Below are 25,755 nucleotides of genomic sequence, written 5' to 3'. Positions count from 1 at the left end.
TAATAAGCAGGAAAAAATGAGAGAAACATAAAAAATATTAAATTAAATATTTTTTTGCAATAACTAATTTGAATAAAAATGTATTATCTTTCTATTCCTAAAGATGTTCGGTGACCAAACAATTTTTTAAAGATATTTAGACGTTTAATAAAATAGTTTTGTTTAAATGCACCAAAAATTGTCTATATTCACTGAAAAATATATTCATTTGTGAAACTCATTTATGCTAAGTACACTATGTGTCCCTCTAATCTGAAAGACAGCATTTTATGGAAGCAAAATATCAGCAACAACAACAACAAAAAAGTAGAGAATTTACTTAAATTGTCATCAGTCAATCTGTTAAGATGATTCTGAATCAGATAGTGTGTTCGTGTCATCACAATCAGATAGAATGATTGTGATGTTCATGTCATGAATAACACAAACACAGACCTGAAGGACATTTTAATCGCACCGGGTCATCAATCATAATCATAATCAGAGTGTATTACCTCACCTCTGCCTGATGGACGTCTGATTAAATGTGCTCTGGCTGTGGTGAATAATTGAATTCTGTGATGTGTGTGTCTGACGAGCTCACACTAATGCTGAAACCCAGCTCATCTCCTCTTTCAGCCCTCCTGCTATATTTTACTCAACTCTGGAAAATACCATCAGCTGAAATTAGACAGAAAGAGGAAAAAACAACACCAATTAATGAGGAAAATAACTCGTTATGACACCTACGATGGCTTTTGATCAAACGCTAGCGGTAAACCCGATGTTTATCCGGCTGGAATGGTGGAGTTGAGTGAGGAAACTCAGTCACTGCTGTTCTCAGATCAGCCCAGCAGGTGTCACTGTTTTCAAAACACAGTCAACATGATGAACAGCTGAACTGAGAGTGTTTTCAAGGGCTGTTTCTCAATTTCAAGAACGCGGAGAACGGACTCGTGTTCTTCTGACGACCGGTCCTGCCAGGTTACCTCGGGAAAACGAACTCGGGAGACCGCAAAAACAGAGAACGCGTCCTGTGAGAAATGAGATGTTGCATTCTTCCTGATGGTCACGTGACCTTCACGCGTTTATAGCTGACAATTTTTTAAAACATTCATACAACGATTTATTGTCCCCCCCCCGCCCCCCTTTTCAATATAAATATATATATATATATATATATATATATATATATATATATATATATATATATATATATATATATATATATATATATATATATATATATATATATATATATATATATATATATATATATATATATTATGCACAAAAACCTTATATTAATTAAAGACCCTGGATTATTAAAGGGACTAAGCCGAAAAGAAAATGAATCAATGAATGGATTGGGTTTCAGTAGATACAGAAAAATCAAATGACTCGTACTGGAGGGCAAAAAAACCTGTTTTGAACATCCCTACTTTTTTATATACACGATTACGCTGTCATGATTAAGTGTGACATTGAAATGCAATATCACACTTGTAGCAGTGAGATATATATATATTTTTTTTTTTTTTTATATAATTTTAAAATTCCATATTATTATTACTCCATTACATTTGATCATTCCCAAGCTTATTTATTAGTCTTTTTTTTTTAAATCAAATTAGCCTCGTCTGTAATTGATTAAAAACAATGCCTACAAATTTGTTCAAGTAAATGTTAAATATATTATCTGTGAACAAATTGCCCTGGAAGATGCAGCCTTACCAAAATTTTTGATTGCTCCCCAGTCATGCAAGTATAGTAGTCCTATCAGAGTCCTACCTGGATAGCAAGTGTTTATTAGTAATGCAACAAACTATTTTCATTTCTGTCAAGTCTACAAATGTTAATTAAACAATGTATAATAAATAATTTAGAAATTTACACCGATAGGTTTCCGCTGTGGACGCCATCTTGTGGTCAGATGCGGAAATCATTGGTGGGCCATAGTGCACTTTTAGAAACAGCTTGAGGAATTATAAGCAATAAAAAAAATTTGACACATTTAGTGCAGCCATACCTTATAGTTCTGTGTTGGTCAGCATTGTTTATTTGGGATTATGTGACACCCAGTGAAAACTCTTCAGCAGGAGAGACAAACTGAGCTTCACATGTCTCTAACACACCTGCCTGTAATTAAAGTAATCCCGATGACCTTCAGCACAAATCTCTCGTGTACTTCATTAGAGTTGAGGGTTAAAGGGACAGTTCATCCAAACAATGACAATTATGTCATTATTTACTCATCCTCCACTTGTTCTAAACCTGTTTATCTGCTGTTGAACACAAAAGATACAGATGAATGCTGGACAAAACAGCCATTGACGTCCACAGTATTTTGTTGTTATATGGGATGTCAATGGCTGTTTTAATTTCATAACATTCATCAGATTATCTTGTTTTGTGTTTAACAGAAGAAAGAAACTCATAAAACTTGAGACTAACCGCATGAGTAAAGGATGAAGTTTTTTGTGAACTATTTCTTTAAGAACTAGTAAAAGGTCTTGTGGTTTCTGTAAAGCAAAACCATCTAAAATGTAAAACACTTTTAGATTTAGTTGGTTGTAAAGTTTTTGCTCCTTTTGTGTCATTTTCCACCTTAGAAATGAATAACTCACATTCTCGTAATCAAATGAGTGTTCTCATAACTTGTGAATACACATGTATGAGTTATTTGAGACTACATTTAAATCATTAAAAGTTAAAGCAAGACCTTCTCTGATATTTTTAGGACCTCACATTTGTGACCCTGGACCACGAAACTCGTCTCATGTTGCAAAACGATTTGGCAAAACTGCATTGTATAGGTCAAATTAATAGAGTTTTCTTCTGTGACAGAAATCAATATTAACTAAAGATCATACTCTATTATTATTTTTTTATTCATCATCTACTGTAAATATATCAAAATGCTTGCTATCAGCTAATTTGGACAACTTTAAAAGGCGATTTACTCAGTATTTAGATCTTTTTTTTATCACTTCAGATATTCAAATAGTTATATCTCAGCCAAATATCGTCATATCTAATGGGGATAGTTCACCCAGAACTAAAAAATCTGTTATTTACTCATCATTTACTTTTCACAAAGCTGTTTCTTTCTTCTGTTGAATGCGAAAGGAGATATTTAGAAAAATGCTGAAGATCTGTGACTATTTTCTTCCATAGTGTTAGTTTTTCTGGTCTCACTTTATTTTGATGGTCCGTTTGTTGAATTTAAATTACATTGCATCTACATGCAAACTAATTCTCATTAGATTATAAAACTGTTAGGTTGGAGTTAGGGTCAGTGTAAGTTGACGTACTTGCAAAGTTTCTTATAGTCAGTTAAATGTCTATTGAAGGAGCAGTATCAGATATTAAGCAGACAGTCTACTAATACTCAAATGAGACGTAATTGGCGTGTAGTTGCAACTTTTAGTCAACAAAATGTGCAAAAGGGACCATCAAAATAAAGTCTTACCGTTTTCCTTCTATGGAAGTCAATAGTTACAGGTTTTGAACACACACACACACACACATATATATATATATATATATATATATATATATATATATATATATATATATATATATATATATATATATATATATATAATTGTTTTGTGTTCAACAGAAGAAATTCATAAAGGTTTGGAATCACTTAAAGGCAAGTAAATATAAATTTTTGAGTGAACTATCCCTGTTACAAACCATACATCAATGACTTATTTACCCTTCAAATAAATCTCGTGGTCACATTTAAAGGTGCAACATGTAAGTTTGACACCCAGTGGTTGAATTAGGTATTGCACTCCTGGTTCAAAACACACGCAAGCACATGTTGCCAGATTGACGACACCAACATGTGTGTGCCTGACTAGAGGCTAAAGGCTGATTTAAGTCGTGTTCTAAATAAAAGCAACGGCACATTTATTGCCATACTACTGAAAGCAGCAGAAGATAGTTCACCTCAGATTTTGAAAATAAAATAAACCATTAGAAACTGAACTTTCAAACTGTGACTCAGTGTAAGCCAACAGATATCAGTGATCCAGCATCTACATTTAATAATCTTAAAGAGGTTTATTGATTAGATTACAAACATTACCATTTCAGTGGAGTGCAGAGAATGCGCCATTCTGTGCTTTTTAATGGTTGTATTGAGATTTCTGTAGAGTTGCATCTGGTGCAGAGATTAGCAATTTGGCTGTTTGCAAATCTAGTCACGTAGTGTGTTGTTAGGACACGGGGTTACAATGTAACCTGCTCACCTAATGTTTACGTCGGTAATAGTTATATTATTTGCTAATTAATAACCACCTCATGCGGAACTCTGAATCTGCATCTCATTTCGGAGTCTGCTACTGTCCACAGGAGGTTGCATTTCGGTCACAGACGCATGCTTTGAGAGCCTTCATGACTGAATGAATGAAATACATGGCTTTCCACCAATGCAACTCGGGATGCCGAAATATAATTGGCTAAACTGGCAGTGGGCGGGTTAAAGGGACCAACATAAAGACAGACCTTCCAGCACGTAATGCACATATTCAGAATATCTGATTTTAGCATTGTTTTTAAAATAAACAAGAATGTTCACTTAGCATGTTTCTTAAATATCTGCAAATATATTATGGTATTTTTATGCTTAACAAGAGTCAAAAAATTACATACAGCACATTTAAGCTACATCTATGGAAATTAAAAGCTACAAAGACCACAAAATGTACACAACCTTTTATGCACATTACAAGTTTTGCATTTATTACCTTTAAATGCAAACTTAAACAGTAGTGGGAAAAATCAAAACAAAACAATCCAACCCCAAGGCTGTGGCCATGTTTTACAAGCGCAAATGTCAATTTACTGCATATTTACATTTACATTAGGTGAAAAACACAATCACATCCCATGACAATGGCCACTATTGATGGAAATGCATCAAACTGTATAATTTACACTGAGTGATCCGGTGACCACCATACAAAAATCAACAAAGCACCGATGCGTTCATTGCTTTAATATCGAATGTAAAACCGTAAAACTGAAATCCACACGAGCCACAGAATGAACTTTATACACTTCAAAAATACAGTAATTTTCCTAAACGCTCTAACATTTCTAAATGATTTAAAGTAAAGACAAAAGCAAATGCAATATACACATATACTGTACACATCAGTACGTTTCTAAAAATACCAACAGAAGCGGAGCGAGGAGGTGAAATGACCCTCAGTGAAAGATTGTTGTTGTTTTGTTTAATTCACAGCAGTCGAGGCCTGTCATCTCTGTCGGTACACAGTACATCTGTTCAGCGACTTGCAGCCCAATTGCATCAAAGACGACGCAGGATTTGACCGCCGCTGGTCAGTGTTGATTCCGGCAGAATGATGAAATATTCGAGCAATGTTTTTGTCAGAATAACAAAGACGTGCTTCGTCCACAGGGGATTAACCTATCAAAGTACAGGAAGTTAATATTCATGGTGGCTCTGTGTTCTCTGGAAGAACGAAAGATACAACGGCTGCGTTTCACAAGCTGAAATACGAGACAATGCGAATTAGGATGCAACGATAAAGTGAATAGTATAGGAGGACATGAATAAATGCGATAGTTCTGGTTGTTTGCAAACACATCAAACACTATTGGGCTAAATATGCAAAAAAAATGTCAAATTAAGCTGATTTGGGGTCTTGATCAAATGGAAGCAAAACAAATGTGTTTACTTTTTTATTTAAGCACTGATTCAATGTAAGATCTAGTTTTTATTTAAGTTTTAGTCTATACAATTCAATAAATGCGACAGTTCTGGTTTTTTGTAAACACATCAAACATTAAAACAAAAGAAAATGAAAATGTTTGGGCTAAATATACATATAAATGTCAAATTGAGCTGTTTTGGGGGTTTTTAGATTAAATGGAAGCAAAACAAATGTGTTCACTTTTTAATTTAAGCACTGATTCAATGTAAGATCTAGTTTTTATGTAAGTTTTAGTCTATAAAATTTAATAAATGTGACAATTCAGTTTTTTTTTCAAACACATCAAACATTAAAACAAAAGAAAAAGAAACTGATTGGGCTAAATATGCATATTAATGTCAAATTGAGCTGTTTTTGGTTGTTTTTAGATCAAATGCAAGCATAACAAATGTGTTCACTTCTCAATTTAAGCATTGATTTAATGCAAGATCTAGGTTTGCTTTTAGTTGCAGTCTAGAAAAATGAACAAATGCAACAGTTCTGGGTTTTTTGCGAACACATAACACACTAAAATAAAAGAAACTGATTGGGCTAAATAAGCATATTAATGTCAAATTAAGCTGTTTTGGTTGTTTTTAGATCAAACGCAAGCATAAAAAATGTGTTCACTTTTCAATTTAAGCACTGATTCAATGTAGAATCTGGAGTTTTTTTTAGGTTCAGACAAGCTAAATGAACTAACGGCACAGTTCACATCAAACATTTAAAGAAAAGAAATGATGATTAGGCTAAATATGCATATTAATGTTAAATTAAATGGTTTTGGGTTTTATAAATGAAATGGAAGCATAACAAATGTATTCACTTTATTTAAGCATTGATTCAATGTAAGATCTTGAGTTTTTTTTGTTTCAGTCAAAAAAAAAAGAATAAATGTGACAGTTCTGTTTTTTGCAAACACATCAGACATTAAAATAAAAGAAAATAAATGATTGGGCTAAATATGCATATTAATGTTAAATTAAGCTGTTTTGGGTTTTTTTTTTTTTAGATTTAATGCAAGCAAAACAAATGTGTTCACTTTTCAATTTAAGCATTGATTTAATATAAGATCTAGTTTTTCTTTTAGTTTCACTCTAAAAGGATGCATAATTGCGACAGTTCTGGTTTTTGAAACACATCAGATATTAAAATAAAAGAAACAAATGATTGGGCTAAATATGCATATTAATGTTAAATTAAAGCTGTTTTTGTTTTTTTGTTTAAGATCAAACGCAAGCAAAACAAATGTGTTCACTATTTAATTTGCATTGACTCAATGTAAGATCTAGTTTTCGTAGTTTCAGTCTATAAAAATGAATAAATGCGACAGTTCTTTTTTTGTGAACACATCAGACATTAAAATAACAGAAAATAAATGATTGGGCTATATGTGCATTTTAATGTTAAATTAAGCTGTTTTGGGGGTTTATGTATTGAATGCAAGCAAAACAAATGTGTTCACTTTAAACACTGATTCAATGTAAGATCTCGTTTTTCTTTTAGTTTTAGTTAAAGAATGAATAAATGCAACAGTTCTGGTTATTTACAAACACATCAGACATTAAAATAAAATAAAATAAAATGATTGGGCTAAATATGCATATTAATGTTAAATTAAGCTGTTTTGGGGTTGTTTTTAGATCAAATGCAAGCAAAACAAATGTGTTCACTTTTCAATTTGCATTGACTCAATGTAAGATCTAGTTTTCGTAGTTTCAGTCTATAAAAATGAATAAATGCGACAGTTCTTTTTTTGTGAACACATCAGACATTAAAATAACAGAAAATAAATGATTGGGCTATATATGCATTTGAATGTTAAATTAAGCTGCTTTTTTTGGTTTATATAAATAAAATGCAAGCAAAACAAATGTGTTCACTTTAAGCACTGATTCAATGCAAGATCTCGTTTTTCTTTTAGTTTTATTCAAATAATCAATAAATGCAACAGTTCTGGTTATTTACAAACACATCAGACATTAAAATAAAATAAAATAAAATGATTGGGCTAAATATGCATATTAATGTTAAATTAAGCTGTTTTGGGTTTTTTTTTTTTAGATCAAATGCAAGCAAAACAAATGTGTTCACTTTTTAATTTAAGCACTGATTCAATGGAAGATCTTGTTTATTTTAGTTTCAGTCTATAAAATTTAATTAATGTGACAGTTCTGGTTGTTAGCAAATATATCAGACATTAAAACAAAAAAAAGTAAATGATTGGGCTAAATATGCATATAAATGTCAAATTAAGCTGTTTTTTTGGAGGTTTTTAGATTAAATGCAAGCAAAACAAATGTGTTCACTTTTCAAGTTAAGAACTGATTCAATGTAAGATCTAGTTTTTATTTTAGTTTTAGTCTATAAAATTCAATGAATGTGACAGTTCTGGTTTTTTGTAAACACATCAAACATTAAAATAAAAGAAAATGATTGGGCTAAATATGCATATAAATGTCAAATTAAGCTGTTTTAAGGTTTTTAGATTAAATGGAAGCAAAACAAATGTGTTCACTTTTCAATTTAAGCACTGGTTTAATTTAAGATCTAGTTTTCTTTTTGTTTTCAGCATATAAAAATGAATAAATGCGACAGTTCTGGTTTTTTGAAACACATCAAACATTAAAGTAAAAGAAAATGTTTGGGCTAAATATACATATTAATGTCAAATTAAGCTGTTTTTGGTTGTTTTTAGATCAAATGCAAGCATAACAAATGTGTTCACTTTTTTATTTAAGCACTGATTCAATGTAAGATCTAGGTCTTTTAGTTTCACTCTATAAAATTCAATAAATGTGACAGTTCTGTTTTTTTGTAAACACATCAAACTTTAAAATAAAAGAAAATGATTGGGCTAAATATGCATACTAATGTCAAATTAAAGCTGTTTTGGGGTTTTTTAGATTAAATGCAAGCATAACAAATGTGTTTACTTCTCAATTTAAGAACTGATTCAATGTAAGATCTAGTTTTCTTGTTGTTTTCAGCCTATAAAATTGAATAAATGCAACAGTTCTGGTTTGCAAACACATCAGACATTCAAATAAAAGAAAATAAATGATTGGGTTAAATATGCATATTAACATCAAATTAAGCTGTTTTTGGTTGTTTTTAGATCAAATGTAAGCATAACAAATGTGTTCACTTTTTTATTTAAGCACTGATTCAATGTAAGATCTGGGTCTTTTAGTTTCACTCTATAAAAATATATTAATGTGACAGTTCTGTTTTTTTGCAAACACAAACCTTAAAACAAAAGAAAATGATTGGGCTAAATATGCATATTCATGTCAAATTAAGCTGTTTTGAGGTGTTTTTAGATTAAATGCAAGCATAACAAATGTGTTCACTTCTCAATTTAAGCACTGATTTAATTGAAGATCTCGTTTCTTTTAGTTTCAGTTTATAAAATTGAATAAATGTGACAGTTCTGGTTTGCAAACACATCAAACATTAAAAGAAAAGAAAATTATTGAGCTAAATATGCAAATTAATGTCAAATTAAGCTGTTTTGAGGTTTTTTGGATTTAATGCAAGCATAACAAATATGTTCACTTCTCAATTTAAGCACTGATTTTATGTAATATCTAGTTTTTATTTTGTTTCAATCTATAAAAATGAAGAAATGCGACAGTTTAGTTTTTCTGCAAACACATCAAACATTAAAACAAAAGAAAAAGAAAATCACTGGGCTAAATATGCATATTAATGTCAAATTAAGCTGTTTTTTGAGGTTTTTAGATTAAATGCAAGCAACAAATGTTCACTTTTCAATTTAAGCACTGATTTAATGTAAGATCTAGTTTTTATTTTAGTTTTAGTCTATAAAATTCAATGAATGCGACAGTTCTGTTTTTTGTAAACACATCAAACATTAAAATAAAAGAAAATGATTGGGCTAAATATGCATATAAATGTCAAATTAAGCTGTTTTGAGGTTTTTAGATTAAATGCAAGCAAAACAAATGTGTTCACTTTTCAATTTAAGCACTGATTCAATGCAAGATCTAGTTTTCTTGTTGTTTTCAGTCTATAAAATTGAATAAATGCGACAGTTCTGGTTTTTTTAAACACATCAAACATTAAAGTAAAAGAAAATGTTTGGGCTAAATATGCATATAAATGTCAAATTAAGCTGTTTTTGGTTGTTTTTAGATCAAATGGAAGCAAAACAAATGTGTTCACTTTTTTATTTAAGCACTGATTCAATGTAAGATCTCGTTTTTCTTTTAGTTTTATTCAAAGAATCAATAAATGCAACAGTTCTGGTTATTTACAAACACATCAGACATTAAAATAAAAGAAAATAAATGATTGGGCTAAATATGCATATTAACATCAAATTGAGCTGTTTTTGGTTGTTTTTAGATCAAATGTAAGCAAAAAAAAATGTGTTCACTTTTTAGGTCTTTTAGTTTCAGTCTATAAAAATAAATAAATGTGACAGTTCTGTTTTTTGCAAACACAAACCTTAAAACAAAAGAAAATGATTGGGCTAAATATGCATACTAATGTCAAATTAAGCCGTTTTGAGGTGCTTTTAGATTTAATGAAAGCATAACAAATGTGTTCACTTCTCAATTTAAGCACTGATTTAATGGAAGATCTCGTTTCTTTTAGTTTCAGTTTATAAAATTGAATAAATGTGACCGTTCTGGTTTGCAAACACATCAAACGTTAAAAGAAAAGAAAATTATTGAACTAAATATGCAAATTAATGTCAAATTAAGCTGTTTTGAGGTTTTTTGGATTTAATGCAAGCAAAACAAATATGTTCACTTCTCAATTTAAGCACTGATTTAATGTAAGATCTAGGTTTTTATTTTGTTTCAATCTATAAAAATGAATAAATGCGACAGTTCAGTTTTTTCATCAAACATTAAAACAAAAGAAAAAGAAAATCCCTGGACTAAATATGCATATTCATGTCAAATTAAGCTGTTTTAAGCTTTTTAGATCAAATGGAAGCATAACAAATGTGTTTACTTTTCAATTTAAACTCTGTTTTTTGTTTTTTTTTGTTGCTTTTTTTTCCATTTCAGTCCAGACTTGGTTAAAAAGAGCCACAAATAACACCGTGAGAGGGGGGAAGAGATTTTTCTCCTTATACAATTGCTCCTACTGCTGGCCAAAGATGGAAAAAGCACTGTGATGAATACATATTAGGGGAAAAACTGCACTGACGCAAGCAATTATGCGTTTGTAAAAACTGAGCACTATAAGCCAAACCGGGCCGGCGTTCGTTTGGGCGTCATCGGCGTCATTTCCTCTTTCCTTCCTGGGGTGCAGATCTTCACGGCCCTGTTCGGAGATGATGAAAAGGCATTTTTATTTTCTGGATGTTAATTCAAACAGAGAGCTTGTGTATGTGTGTGTGACTGTGAACTGCCATGCATCAGTAGTTGTGAGATCTGCTCTGAGGTTAAATGAGAAGAACAGACAGAGGGTGACAAGGAGCTCCGGGCAGAGAGAAAAGGACAGTTTTTTTTGTGTCTCTGTAGGGACCTGCGGGACACGGGTCTGATGTAGCTGACAGGGCCATCTATCATCTTTAATTACAGCAGTGCGCGGCGCTCTCGTCCTCACACCGCCAGCAATTACATCCATCAGGCCGTGACCCTCCAGCACACACACTCCTCACACCTCCATCACCTTCACTTTCTTCCAGACTCCTGATTCAACGTGCAGCCAATTGTCTTGTTTTACTCTAACTAACATTACGATTAACTCCATTTGACTAATTAGAGATCCTGTCTCTGATATCACGCTTGGGTGTTTTAAAGGGATAGTTCGTTAAAAAATGTAAAGCCAAAATCAAAGTTTATTTATAAAGTACATTTTTAGGAACAGCAGGTGTTCATCAAAATAAACTACAAGAAGAAGAAAAATAAAAAATATATAAATAAATAAAACATTAAGAAGTGGTTTACTAAGACATAAAATAATAAATAAAATTAAGTAGAATGACAGTTCATTCTCGCGCAGTATTATGCTGTGTTCACACCAGATGCGATACGCGTATATAAATCGCACTATTCATGCGTAAATATTTAGAGTTTACTCGCTTCATTCACGCGTTAAATCCGCTTTATTCGCACATCAAGTTCACTTTACAACAGACATGTGCAGGGCTTCTGTCTGCCCTGTGACTCTAGCTTTGTTAGTAAATAGCTAACATGGATTTTATTGAGAGAACAGCTGTGCTTTATGAAGGCAGAAAAACACAGTAGATTCGGAGCGTCGATTCGTTTGGAGTCCACTTGATCCATCCTGAGGTCCACCCAGCTCTGTGAGTTTATAAACTCCTCCAGAAACTATACCTGGCTTTCAGCGGTGCTTCCGACTGAGTCGAGGCCAGTTTGATTAACTGTTGTCTAGTATCAGTAGGAGGACTACTTAACGTCCTGACATCAACAACAGGTGCTACGTCATATTCAGTCAACCACAAGAAAAAGCTCCTGATTGGTTAATGCGGCGCAAATGTTCGCTGAAGTTCAGATTTTCCAACTCGAGTGATTCACACGAAACGTGTTAAGCGTGTCAATTGCACAAAAAGATCAACTTGCGCCGCGTCATTCACGCCACCTCACTTGCGCGTATCGTGCCGCAGAATGTCTGTTCATGTCTTTGCATTGACTTAACATGTAAATCTGGTGAATCATGCAAGTCTGGTGTGAACACAGCATTAAAGGTGCAGGATGTAAGTTTGACACCCAGTGGTTGAATTAGGTATTGCACTCCCGGTTCAAAACACATGCAAGAGAAGGTTGCCAGATTGATGATACCAACAGCAGCAGACTATCGAGCCCAAAGGCTGATTTAACTCGTGTTCTAAATAAAAGCAACGCCACATGATAGAAGAAATATTCTCCATATTAAAATACGTTTTTGTTCTAACCAACACCTGAAATCGATATTTTAGAAACAGCTTCTATTTCTTGCAGCTGAATAACAGGATAAAATGACAATGATCACCTCAGGTACACCTCATGTGCTTTATTCAGTGTTTAATGCTAATAATGTGAGTTTGAATGCCATTTACTTTTACAAGTATAGATCAAATATTGATCTGCAGTTATAATCAAGTCATGTTCATAGCAAGGTTAGTAATGAACATTTATACACAAGTATTTTATGTGTATAAAGCATCTGTTTTGTGAGAAGTGCTTCTCAAATGATATGTGAACGACCCGTACAGCTTTACTTTGACATTTCCTCGAGTAAAAATGACGTCGTCTGAAACTTACGACCCATACCGTACCGTATCTCTCAGTGGAAACGGGCCATAAGATCAAGTGTGTATAATAGAGACTCTTTTTTTGGCCAATAAGAAAACAATCACCCACATTTCTATAATTAACTTCCTAGCACTAAAATTGCAATGATTTTGAAAGATATGTTTGGGATGAAAAGTTAACGTCCTCTAAATGACCTGTGGGTTCAGCTGGATTCAGGTCAGGGGAGATGAGATGAGTTATGATTTACAATTTCATCTTAGATCAGACTGCGCTTTCCTATCAGCTTATTTAAAACCCCACCAAGGCGTCAGAACCCAAGAGGGAGGCCGACACCTTAATTATCCATCTCCCCATCATGCAAATCAAAAGTCTAATCCTCACTTTTAATGTGATTATTGTCAGGACGTCCATCACGTGGACGGGCCAGCCGAAGGCTTTGAAATAGCGATAAAAGTCCTGATTAATTAATGAAGTGTTATTTTACAGCACACATTTTCCGCTTTTTGTGGAGCTGACAGGTGTGTGTGCAAAAATTAATTTCCCGGATTAGTCTGAAAATTAGCGTCTGTCTCTCTTCTCCCCATCCGAGGCGGCACAATTTAAATTGCTACAGTAATGGGGGTCAGACAAGAGTCAATATTATTTCTTTTTCTCTCCTGTGGAGACGCGAGGTGAGAAAAGCTCATCATGGAGAAGACAAGGTGAGGAACAAGATGAGGAGGGTGTGTAAGGGGGGATAATAGTCTTCCCAAAAATTGCGACATTAGTATTTCAGCACGCCGGTCATTTGATGGCTTCCCTCTAAATAGGATGATTCCGATTTTGTGTGAGTGCGGTCGGCGGCTCTAAAGTGCAGAAAGTGACTCTGAACTGTGAGTGACGGCTGTTTTTTTGGATGGCTGACGTACCTGATGCTGCCCAGATTGTTCTTCCTCTCCTGCTCCTCTTTCCGTGCTCGGATCTGCTCTTGTGCCAGAGACATCTCCTCCTCCATGTTGGTGATCTCTTCTTTGGCTCTCCTTCGGTTCTCCTGGAAGAGTAATCAGAAATGAGCAAAAACCAAAGCGGTAGTTTTTCAGTTCATTCATAACAATTTGTTATAATTATTAGCAGTATTATTCATTATATGCATATTTATATTTGTTATATTAAAAACAAGCTTAGATTTGTCCACCTGTCAGGTTTTAGACCACAATGGGCACATCATGTGTGTTTGGATGTAACTCAGTTTTTTGAACACACATCATCTGCCCATTGTTAATCTATTCGTTTGCTGAAAATTAGAACTGAGTTTAGAAATAGTTTTGAAACAAATCTCTGCGCTTAACAAACAAAATTAATTACGAATAGGCTAACGCATATATGTGCGTACAACACGTTTCCCTATCCACGAGAGTGAAAGTGAAAGTAAATAACGAAGAGGCTCATCTCTCATTCTTGCGCTGTAGATGCTCTTTAACTGTTTTCTCACTAGTGAAGTGTTCAGTTTTTACACTTACAAAGTCCGCCATGTTTATAGCAAAAGCGCTATGGCACGGTGCAACTGGCTCTTGAAGGGAATGGGAGATGAGACTCTGATTGGTTTATTCTCAAAACACACCTATAACTCATTAAGAGAATAAGCTCAACCCTGTTAGACCATGCGCCATGGCGCAAAGCGAATTTTTCCGTCCTTAAAATAGCAAAAGTGGATTTCGGCACGCCCTTAATGAGTTTGCGCCCTGCACTTTGGACTTAGCGGATGGATCGTCAAAATAGAGCCCATTGTATTATGATGGTTTGTTCTGTAGACAATTGAAAAAAATATTGCTTAAAGGGGCTAATAATATTGACCTTAAAATGGTTTAAATAAACTAAAAACTGATTTTATTCTTGCCAAAATAAAAGACTTTCTACAGAGGAAAAAAATATTATAGGATATAGTGTGAAACATTTCTTGCTCTGTCTCAAACATCATTTGGGAAATATTTGAAAGAGAAATAAATAAAAATAAATAACAATAATAATAATAATAAGAAGAAGAAGAAGAAGAAGAAGAAGAATAATATTAATAATAATAATTTTGACTTCAACTGTATATTGTCGCATGCATGTTTTAGTGCTGGTTGATTCAGGCCTGTCACTAGTAAATAAATATAACACCTAAAGTAGGTGTAAAGTAAATATAAAGCTTGTAGGTGACTGCAAGTCTGTGTTTTTCATAAGTGATGCACTAAATTGTTCATTCAAATGATTTGTTCAAAATGTCCGATTCATTTTAAAGTAAGCGACAGAAAACTGTGTGTTTTCTGTCATGTGATGTGACCATGGACCACAAAACTAGTCTTAAAGCTGCATCAGCATGGTACATCAGAGATAAAAGTCTTGGTATACTTAAAACACCTTTCTTTTTTATTATTTTCCCCTCACACTGCAGTAGGAAAGAGCCGGTATAAGAATCTGACGGTATGGTAATCTTGGATTAAAATATCACAGTTTCACGGTAGATTACTGCTCTAAAATATGTTGAATTTTTTTTAATGATCCTCATGGTGTGTATGTTTTTTTTTTTTCCAAATTGAGTGATACTTCATAATCAGCTGGCACATTGTTAAAAATATGAAGGTGATGAATATAATAGACATAGTGTAATAGTGTTGTGATGTGATTTTGCGTACCTGTCTGCTCTTCCCTGCATGTTTGATGCTGTAGAACATTGGTCCCAGCTCAGCCAGCCACTCGCCATCCACTGCAGTCACACACTGCATGTACTCCTGAAACACAAACACACAAGTCAACAAATCATTAGTCATCAGGACCATACCTGACAACGTTTCTCACCGAATTTCCGGGAGTAATAGGGAGAAATGGTGGTGGTGGTGGTGGTGGTGTATGTGGTGTTAATAACTGTACCATGGATGTGTGGTCAGCCAGTGGTGGCGATCGGATACTGTTCCAAAGTTGACAACCGGGTGGGGGTAGTTGGAGTTGGTAACTTTATTACAATTTAGAGGCCCGCGGTGTTGTGGGGGGGTGGTTGGGGTGGGGGGTATATATCAATAATATAATGTTTACAGTAAACTGAAAAGTATTTGATGACTGACATTTGTCAATGAGTATATCACAAAATTTATGTTTTGTTTTTTGGTAACACTATAAATTTAAGGTGACAAAGTTACACGCTACATGCATTTACTATAGTAATAATGCATTATGCACAGTTACATGTAACTAACCCTAAACCCATATTCCAACTCCAACCATATAGTAAGTACATGAATTACTTAAAGGTGCAGTAGGTTATCTGCCTAAATGGTAACCGGTTAGCATGATATTTTTCAAACACAACCCCTCCCCTGTCGTCCAAAGCCATGCCTCCTGAACTCGCGAACAGAAACCCACTAGATCATGTCATACGCCAGTTAGAAAACATTATAGTACTTGATAATACAACAATTCTGAATGAAAAACAGTATCATATCTAGCATGTTTTAGTTGTGTAGTTAGCAAGCAAACGTTTGTCCTCAAACAATGTATGCTTAGTGGTTGGCCGGCACCTGATTCAGGATTTTAAAAAGTTTTGATTCAGCATTTGTTTTTAGTGCTGTCACTGGTGTCCACGTGACCACAGCCCACGTAAATGCACGTCGGCGGATCTGCGTGAACGGGTGCGCAGTTGTTCAAATCCACATTCGTTGGCAGACAGTTTGGGCTACTTATCAGAATTATGGGAATTATCGGTCTGACAATATTTAATTGGATGAACATTTTTTTAGTTTTATGCCTAACCCATAATATAAAAATACATATAAATACATTTAGATCATTTACTTTAATCAGTACAATTGGAATATGAAGAGACTTTCAACCAACATAACAAAAAATGTTTCTGAAGACAACCCCCTACTGCACCTTTAATATCACTCAGCAGTGTACTGTGGTAAATGAATAGTTACACTGTAACTACGTCACCTTAAAATAAGCGTAGTCTTATTTTTTGACAAAAAAAATATCAATGTAAAAATCATTAATAAGACAGATCAGTTTAAATATCTTATTTTTTAAATACTCAATTTTATTTTCATTACTCATTTTCACTTTCAAAAAACTCTTGCCATAATTTGATCATATTCAGTACCATGTGTTGCTTTACTGATTTAAAAAATCGTTGCGAATATGCTGTGTTTTCCACAGACTGGGTGCCGAAATACAATTGGGTAAACTGGCAGAGGGCGGAGTTATACAGACCAAAACAAAGACAGCCATACATGCAATCTTCCTAGTGTTAAATTGGTGAAAAAAACATATATACATTTGATTTCATAAATTATAATTCCTGTAACTAGAAGAGTTTTTAATCACCTTTTAAAATCAAATACATCTAAAATAATTGGCTACAAATAAAAGTACTATTAATAAATTAATACAAATAATAAATTAATCATCATTTTATTTATTTCTTGATTCATTTTATCTTTTCTGTTTTTTTTTTTTTAAATATTGCAAGTTGAAATCATCACAGCTTGGTGTCAACTGTATCAGTGCCTGTGCATCAAAGGTTATAGCAAATTGAAATTCAAACTAACATATTAATGGACTAAAGAGGAAGTAGTACCTTTGTGGTCATGACCAGTTCATGGTAGATGATGTAGTCAGGGGTGTAGCCCATCCCGAACAAAGCACTTGTGGGATGCAGATGACAAGGCATCCCTGTTCTTACGTTCACATACTCCCCAATTCCCTAAACACACAAACACAGGTCAGCAAGACATCCTGTGCTGCTTGACGAAACTCAATCGTTGTCATCAATTACGCCAAATAGTTGTGTACCTTTAATTTAGCAGCCTGGTGGAAGTATGCAGCACAGATGCACTTCCTGATCACGTCCCAGTCTGAGCCGCAGGAGATCAGATTCATTTTCTGCTGCACCATGATGTCTTTGAGCTGAGCTCGCACCTCACGTACCTGTGCCACAACAGACACATAGTTATTAAAAGATGAGATATGCTTAATTATGTGCTGACATTACGCACATCAGCTTTTAGAAACATATACAGTTAAACCAAAAGACAGACATTAATATTTCTAATTTACAGTTGGGAAAATAAGTATTGAACACGTCATCATTTTTCTCAGAAAACATATCTCTAAAGGTGCTGTTGACTTGAAATTTTCCCCGTATGTTGGTAACTACCACAGAAATCCATATATGCAAAGAAAACGAAACCAATTCGTTTACAAACCAAGCGATCTGTAATAAAATGAAATGACGCAGGGAAAAAGTATTGAACACATGAAGAAAGGGAGGTGTAGAAGGGCAGTGAAAGCCCAGACAGCAGCTGAAATCTCTCAGTAGTTCTTCAGCAACCCTCTGCCCTTCGTCATTGTAAATGAATATTAGCAGCTTCAGTCCAACATCTACTTTAGCAGGAGGATGAAGATGAAACCAGGGTGGACATTGCAATATGCAAGACAATCGCTATGTTTCCATCCAAAAATGTAAATTAACTTTATGCGCAAAACTAGAATATCGCATAAAAGATGTGCAAATAAAGCAGCGTTTCCATCCAATGAGAAAAAGCGAACAAAATCGTGACTTCCTGATTAACTGGTGCCAAATATCAACAGTAAAGACGGAATTTGCTGCGGTAGGAGAAGCTGTGTGACATGCAGTGAACGCGCGGTGGCGTTTGAAGGCGTGAGACGCAGAGCACAGACACTCTTGACAGTTCTGGAGGTAATTAATAATATAATAACACTAATATTGGCGTTTTAGAATGACCAAAACAACATTTCAGATGTTTTACAATGTGCTCTGCCTGCTGTTTGTCCATTCACACACATCTTGGCGTTTCCATCAACCAGTTTATTATGCACATATCCAAAATGCGCATAAAAATAGGTGGATGGAAATGTAGCTAATGATCCAAAACACTGCCGAGCAAACTGTAGACTGTTCAAGCTGTAGAATGGCCCAGCCAATCATCTGACTTGAATCCAATAGAAAATATAAAATAAATTTCAGATTTGATGGACGAGACCCACAGAACCATCAATATTTGTACACTCTATTGAAGTCTGTGAAAAACTCACACCTGAGCAATACATGTGACTTCATTCTCCGTCTGAGAGGCGTCTTTATATAAAGTTTTATATAAAGTATTAAATATGTTTCAGTAGTTCAGCACTTTCTCCTTGTGTCATTTCATTGCTAGTACACTTAAAGTTTTCAGAATTTTTTAGTTTTGTTTTATTTTTATGTTTGTATTTTAACCAAATCTGGTTTAATTCCATGTCAACAACTCCTTTAGAAATAATAATCCCTTCTATTATTTTTCTGTCACGGTTGTGCAGGCGAACAAATTGCTTGAATCTGGAATCTTTTCACGACACGAGTAAGTATGCGTCTTAAATATCGACAAAGATATGATGGTATTTTAATGCTATAGTAAGAGTCAAAAACTTAAATACAGCACCTTAAATGAAATCATTTGACTAATTGAGAGGGATGCCTCAGGCTGGCGTACCTTCCGCATGGCTTTGGTGTGAATGAAGTGATCATTACACCAGATGCTGGAATAATTGTTGTTCTTCCACTGCAGGTAAACGTTGAGGTAGGTCAGATGGTCACTCTCAGGCACGGAGAACTTCTCTCTGACCTGGTCACTTTCCTCCTCTCGACCCTAGATGAGTAACAGCAGAATTGAGCACTTAGAGATGTATACAGCACAATTACAGGTTAAAAGATTAGAATGAAGAATCTGGAAATTAAAGCTGCACAATATCACATTTTATCATCGATATTTCAATGTGTGAATCTGCAACAGTCACACTGCAGGACGTACAAAGCGTAGTCAGGATTGTTGAACAGTTCAGAGCAGATTCAGAGAATCTAGAATTGTAGAGTCATTTCAGTTACATTATTATATGAAAGTTTATCATGTGTGTGTGTTTTTAGGCATGTGAGCATTTTAAGCAAGTTTAAAGCATTTGGACACAAGCAATTATTATAGCAAACAAAAAATAATTGGATTTAATTATTTATATTATTTCTGTACATGAATATTGCTAGACTTCTTCATTTGTAAGGGTTTCTGCAAGTTTCACCAAATCAAATGTAAGACTTTAAGACCATTATGAATGAAATTTTTGACTTGATTCATCCTTTGGATTTCAGAATTTTTTCTTATGGCCCATTTGGGCCAGTGCAAAAAGAGTGTTTAATTACCTTGACAATTTTTTTTTTTTTAATTAGCGAAATTTCTTAGCCAAGCATTTTAAATAATATGTCAAAACAAGCAATCCCTAGTTGCATACAAATACATTTTTAACATAACTTAACTTTACAAAAAAATTGAGAAGCTTTGACAACCTAACGCATGCACAAGAGTCTGTCCAGGTTAGTATCCTCACCCTATATGCTCTATAAATACATGAAGAACATTTAAACAAATGTTATTGACAATAACATAAATAAATTGACAATAATGAAACTAATAATATTATAATAAATAGTTTTGTTAAAGGTTTTAATGAGATGTCGGTGATTGGATGGACGTTGGCCTGACTGGATAGCTTTATAAGGACATAGGAAAAGTAAGGCCTGTTTAAAAAGACACACAAGACAACATTTTAGTCAATTTAAGACTTTTTAAAGGGGACCTATTATGCAAAAATCACTTTTATAAGGGGTTTAAACACTGTTGTGTGGAAGAGGCATGTGAATTTAACCAGCTTCCAATGGTAAACATGTATGAATAAAATTTTTTATAATCACATTTCATTGTACGTCTTATCAGAGTGGGAAAGCACTATCCATCATTGACCATCTCTCCCTCATAAACATAGGAGATTAGTTTTTTTTCTGCCACTATGCTGACACATAGGCATTTGTAGCTCCGCCCTCTTTTCAAAAAGAGCACAATCTCATTTGAATTTAAAGTGATAGTCACCAAAGCAGCACAATTATGATGAAAGCCTAAAAGGGGGAATTTGAGGGGTATTTTGAGCTGAAACTTCACATACACACTCTAGGGACCTCAGAGACTTATTTTACATCATGTAAAAGGGCGCATAATAGGTCCCTTTAATCCTAAAATTTTGTTTTTGAAATGCAAGACCCTACGGACACCCTGATTTGTATACTTGCTCTATGGTATTTATCTATGCTAGTAATTTATTATATTTTAGGCCGATGCACTCCCCTACAAAATCCCCTTAATCTATCTGCTGAAATATCACAAAATAAATAATTGAAAAAAAATCTAAATATCACAATGTAATTTTGTTTCAATATTGTGCAGCCCTACTGGAAATGTACCTTTGGCCTGTAGAAGATGGACGGCACAGACAACATGGAGACGATGATGAGGATGTCAGCACTGCAGCTCATGTCACAGGACACAATCAGCATTTTAGACAGAGCCGGATCCAGAGGAAACTCCACCATGAGCCGCCCGGTGGGTGTCAGAGCGCCTGAGACAGACACGAGAAGAAAACACACTCTCAAACACAGGCAAAAGTCAAAGGGGATTACAAAGCGGCTCTTTGAAAAGTGCTGACGCTGGGAAAACGCTTCCACTTTGAGATTCTGATCAAACTTTTGAGAAGCTCCGATTTCAAAGATTACCTGACAGACTAAGAAGATTAGCGAGAGAGCGCTGTGAAAAGCAAGGGAGAGATATTTGAACAGGTAAGCCTTAATCAGAAATAATCTGCTGTTAACACGAGACGAGAGCTGGATGGGAAAAGTGTGCCACATAGTCAAATCCCCAAAAACCCCCTGAGAGATAGGCAGAAAATGAGATTGAGATCCCTCTCTGGTCACATTGACAGTTTTACTTCACTTGCTACGGCTGAACTTTGGGTAAGACCTTAATACTTCACAGCAGCGCTTCGCTAGCTTAAATCTACTCCGCTAGAATGCAAGTTACACTCCAGAGTTTTATCTCCAAACTAAAATAATGTCAACAGCGTCAGCTATCTTCAAACGTGGAAATATCCAAACACTGGCAAAATGAATATGCTCATCGCATAATTTTTAACAATATTGTTCTAGGGCTGCATAATATATCAATTGAGCATTAATATCACAATGTACGCAGCCGCAATAGTCCCAAAGATATGCAATATTGAGGGTGAATTAAAGTAGAGCAGGAGCTACAGGATTGTATTTAATGACTGTATTTGCATGGAATTGATATGATTTATGCAACAAAAAAAATAAAAAAATTGAATTATTGTCGTTTCTAGTCCAAATGTCTACATTTCAAAGCAAAAACCAGATAATTTCACTTACCTCACTGGCAGATAATTTAAGGCTTATTTTAAGGAAAAACTTAATTTTTGACTTATTTCTTCTGACGATAAAAACAAAACAATATTTTTACTTGCTCTAAGATTTTTTTTTAAATTTGGACTGGAAACAAGACAAAACATAGTAAGAAAAGCATTTTTTTTCTATTGCGATTATTCAGTTTCTGTACCTGCGTACTGTTAGACTCCCTAGAAAACTATCAAATAGTGCTATTTAAACTATCTATTTTGCGGTATTCATATCCAATAGTTATTGCAGAAAAATAAAATATCGCAATATCAGATTTTCCAATATCGTGCAGCCCTAATTGTTCCTGTAAATATCCATCAGTACAACATAATAAAATGCAATTACCCAATAATACACTTTTACATAAATATCTAAGGGTGCTTTTTGTGCCGTTTTTGGGTTCTTTTCACACCACACTGATTGCTTTGGTCCGAACCAGTTGAAAAGAACCAAAATGTGGTCATGTGACAAAATCCACATCACTCATTGGCTAGATATTATTGAACGCATTTCCTAAAGTGCTTTTCGATTGGTTAAAATTAACATGTGGGAAATGCCAATGGAACTCCCCCAAGTAAACAAACTGGCAGACACAAAATGACACTTTTAACTATGGAAAGACGACTGCGCTAGCTGATTGTATCCCTGGTCATAGTATACTATATATTTTATATAAATAAATTTTGATATAAATCTAAATTTTGATATAAATGTGTATATATATATATATATATATATATATATATATATATATATATATATACATATATATATATATATACATACATACATACATACATACATACATACATACATACATACATACATACATACACACACATAAATAGATATGGTTCAGGATCCAAAGAAAGAAAGAAAGAAAGGAAGGAAGGAAGGAAGGAAGGAAAGAAGAAAGAAAGAAAGAAAGAAAGAAAGAAAGAAAGAAAGAAAGAAAGAAAGAAAGAAAGAAAGAAAAAGACATACATACATAAATACATACGTACATACACACACACACATATATAAATAAATATATATGGTTCAGGATCCAAAGAAATCTTTGAACCAAATAAATATGTTGTGAATCGTCTCTCACAAATGTTCCGTCTTAGTACATGATATAACTACAGAAAACTCTTTAAATAGGAAAAATATTGAAATTCTTTGGTCATTTGAGCGAGATGCTAATGGTCTAATCTGATACAATTATCTATGACAATGTTTCCCAATTATCTTCAGGTTTTGGAGTCTCTTCTAATGTTCTGATGAGTTGTTTCAGGTGTGTTTGATTAGGGAGAGGATGAAAATGTGTACTGTTGGCGTGCCTTCAGGAACAGGGTTGGGAAACTCTGCATTAGAAGAGACTCCAAAACCTGAAGTTAATGGGTCAGATGAGGGAGACATCCAAAACATGAACTGTTGGTGTGCCTCCAGGAACAGGGTTGGGAAACACTGATCTATGCTAAGCTAAGCTAACAGTGCTCCCGCCAGACCCGAAAATCAGCTGAATGGATTTCAAAATGGTAAAACTATAAAAACTGTTTAACTGTATAGCTGAGTTGTAAAATGAGCCTATTTTTAAAAATAAGTGGAGTGTTCCTTTAAGACTTAATTAGATATACATGTAAAAATATACACAAGTAAATTAACATGTTATTTCAGGGCAGTGCCAGAGGCTGGTGGTCTCACCTGTATTGTCAAGTGCACCCAAGATCCACAGCTGATACATGGAGTTCAGCATGTTGTCTTCAGGCGGCGGGTCCATGAAGTGGAAGAGCAGGAGGTCTTGAACTCCCAGTGACTTGAGCAACAACACGACGTTGGCCAGGTTAGTGCGCTGAATCTCTGGGATAGTGGTGGTCAGCATTTCATTCTTGAAGGCGCTCTGAGTGTATAACCTGAAAAGAACAGACACAAAAAGGTAAGAAGGGTCAATTTCACAGGACAGTTGTCTCCCTTAAAATAACATCTCTAAAGTTATATCTGGGGTATATTAACTTTTAAATAGATGAATTCTGCTGCTGTGGCTACCAGATCTGCCTCCTTTTGCCTTAAATAATGCAACCAATTTTGGGTGATAGAGAAATGGCTATAAGTGGAACAGTCCGATCTGCTTTGTTGATAATAGGCACTTGCACTTATCAACCACCAGGGGGACAAAAGTAGCATAGTGTTGCTTTAACACAAAAGTGTCAAAAAACTTAAAGGAAAACTAAAGTAAAATACAAAAATCATACAAAATCTCTCATTTACATTTAAATAACTATTAATATTATTAATATTATCTTTAATATTATTACATCTATTTTGGTTATTATTATTATTATTATTATTATTATTAGTAGTAGTAGTATTATTATTACTACTATTCTGACTTGTTTTTTCCTTGTTATCTTCCCACTATTAGTAGTACCATTATCGCTATCTAGGTCGTTGTTGTAGTAGTAGTATTAGTAGTAGTAGTAGTAGTAGTAGAAGTAGTAGCAATCGTTGTAGTCGTTATATTAGTAGTGGTAGCAGTAATAGTAGTCATGGTAGTAGTGGTAGAAGTAGTAGTTGTAGTAATGGTAGTAGTAATAGTTGTATTAGTGGCAGTAGTAATAGTTGTTGTTGTTGTTGTTGTTGTTGTTGTTGTTGTTGTTGTTGTTGTTGCAGTAGTAGTAATAATCGTTATAGTTGTTGTTGTAGTAACAGTAGTAGTTGTAGTAGTTGTTGTTGTAATGGTCATTGTAGCAGTAATAATTGTTATAGTAGTCATTGTAGTATCAGTAGTAGTAGTTGTTATAGTAGCAGCAGTCATTGTTGTAGTAGTCATAGTTGTGGTAGTAGTCGTTGTAGTTGTTGAAGTAGTAGTAGTAGTGGTAGTGGTCGTAGTGATAATTGCTGTAGTAATTGTTGTAGTAACAGCAGTTGTAGTAGTTGTAGTAGCAGTAGTTGCTGTAACAGTGGCAGTAGTAGTTGCTGTAGTAGTAGTAGTAGTAGTTGGTGGTGTTATTATTATTATTATGAATATTAATATTATTATTGTCAAATTTGACTATCATTATTACTATCATTACATTATTATTGTGTTTGTTGTCTTTTTTTTAACTGTCATTATTACTATTATTACATCACAATGATTGTTGTAATTCCCTACTTAGGCATGGGCTGGTGGAAGGGACATTGGGATGTAAAATGTTTACTGTGACTACATGATTGTTATATCATGTTGTATTTAGCAGTAATATGCAAACTGAAAAACTAATTACAGTTACAATTCTAATTACAACAGCCCTCATATCGTTTGTCAGTCACTGAAATGGCCCCCGGCCAATTTGACTTTGAGACCCCTGACCCTTTATACTACTCAGTTTTTGATATTTGAACTATAATAATAATATGCTTTCTACTGTTATGCATGTTGTATTTTTTGTTTTCTTATTTATGTACTTTGACCTGTCCACCCAGTACCTTTACATGCACACACACACCTGCTTGTATCTGACAGTTTTCTTCA

The 25,755-nt window shown here is 34.2% G+C and overlaps 1 protein-coding gene across 1 annotated transcript in view; it reads right to left on the bottom strand.

The window, feature by feature from the left end:
• Positions 1-4,637: 4,637 nt before the first annotated feature.
• dhx38 (DEAH (Asp-Glu-Ala-His) box polypeptide 38) overlaps positions 4,638-25,755 on the bottom strand; it is a 55,028-nt gene continuing 33,910 nt past the window's right edge. The window contains exons 20-27 of the mRNA XM_056462384.1: positions 23,946-24,154; positions 21,252-21,406; positions 19,459-19,614; positions 17,762-17,896; positions 17,547-17,672; positions 15,610-15,705; positions 13,861-13,982; positions 4,638-11,015 (exon numbers count right to left, since the gene is read on the bottom strand). Coding sequence (XP_056318359.1) covers positions 10,931-11,015; positions 13,861-13,982; positions 15,610-15,705; positions 17,547-17,672; positions 17,762-17,896; positions 19,459-19,614; positions 21,252-21,406; positions 23,946-24,154 — 1,084 coding nt within the window. The 3' untranslated portion in view covers positions 4,638-10,930. The remainder of the gene's footprint in view (positions 11,016-13,860; positions 13,983-15,609; positions 15,706-17,546; positions 17,673-17,761; positions 17,897-19,458; positions 19,615-21,251; positions 21,407-23,945; positions 24,155-25,755) is intronic.

This window comes from Danio aesculapii, chromosome 7, assembly GCF_903798145.1.
Source record: "Danio aesculapii chromosome 7, fDanAes4.1, whole genome shotgun sequence".
Classification (NCBI taxonomy): domain Eukaryota; kingdom Metazoa; phylum Chordata; class Actinopteri; order Cypriniformes; family Danionidae; genus Danio; species Danio aesculapii.
Note: the sequence above shows the minus strand (reverse complement) of the source record. Positions and strands in the feature narration are given on the sequence as shown.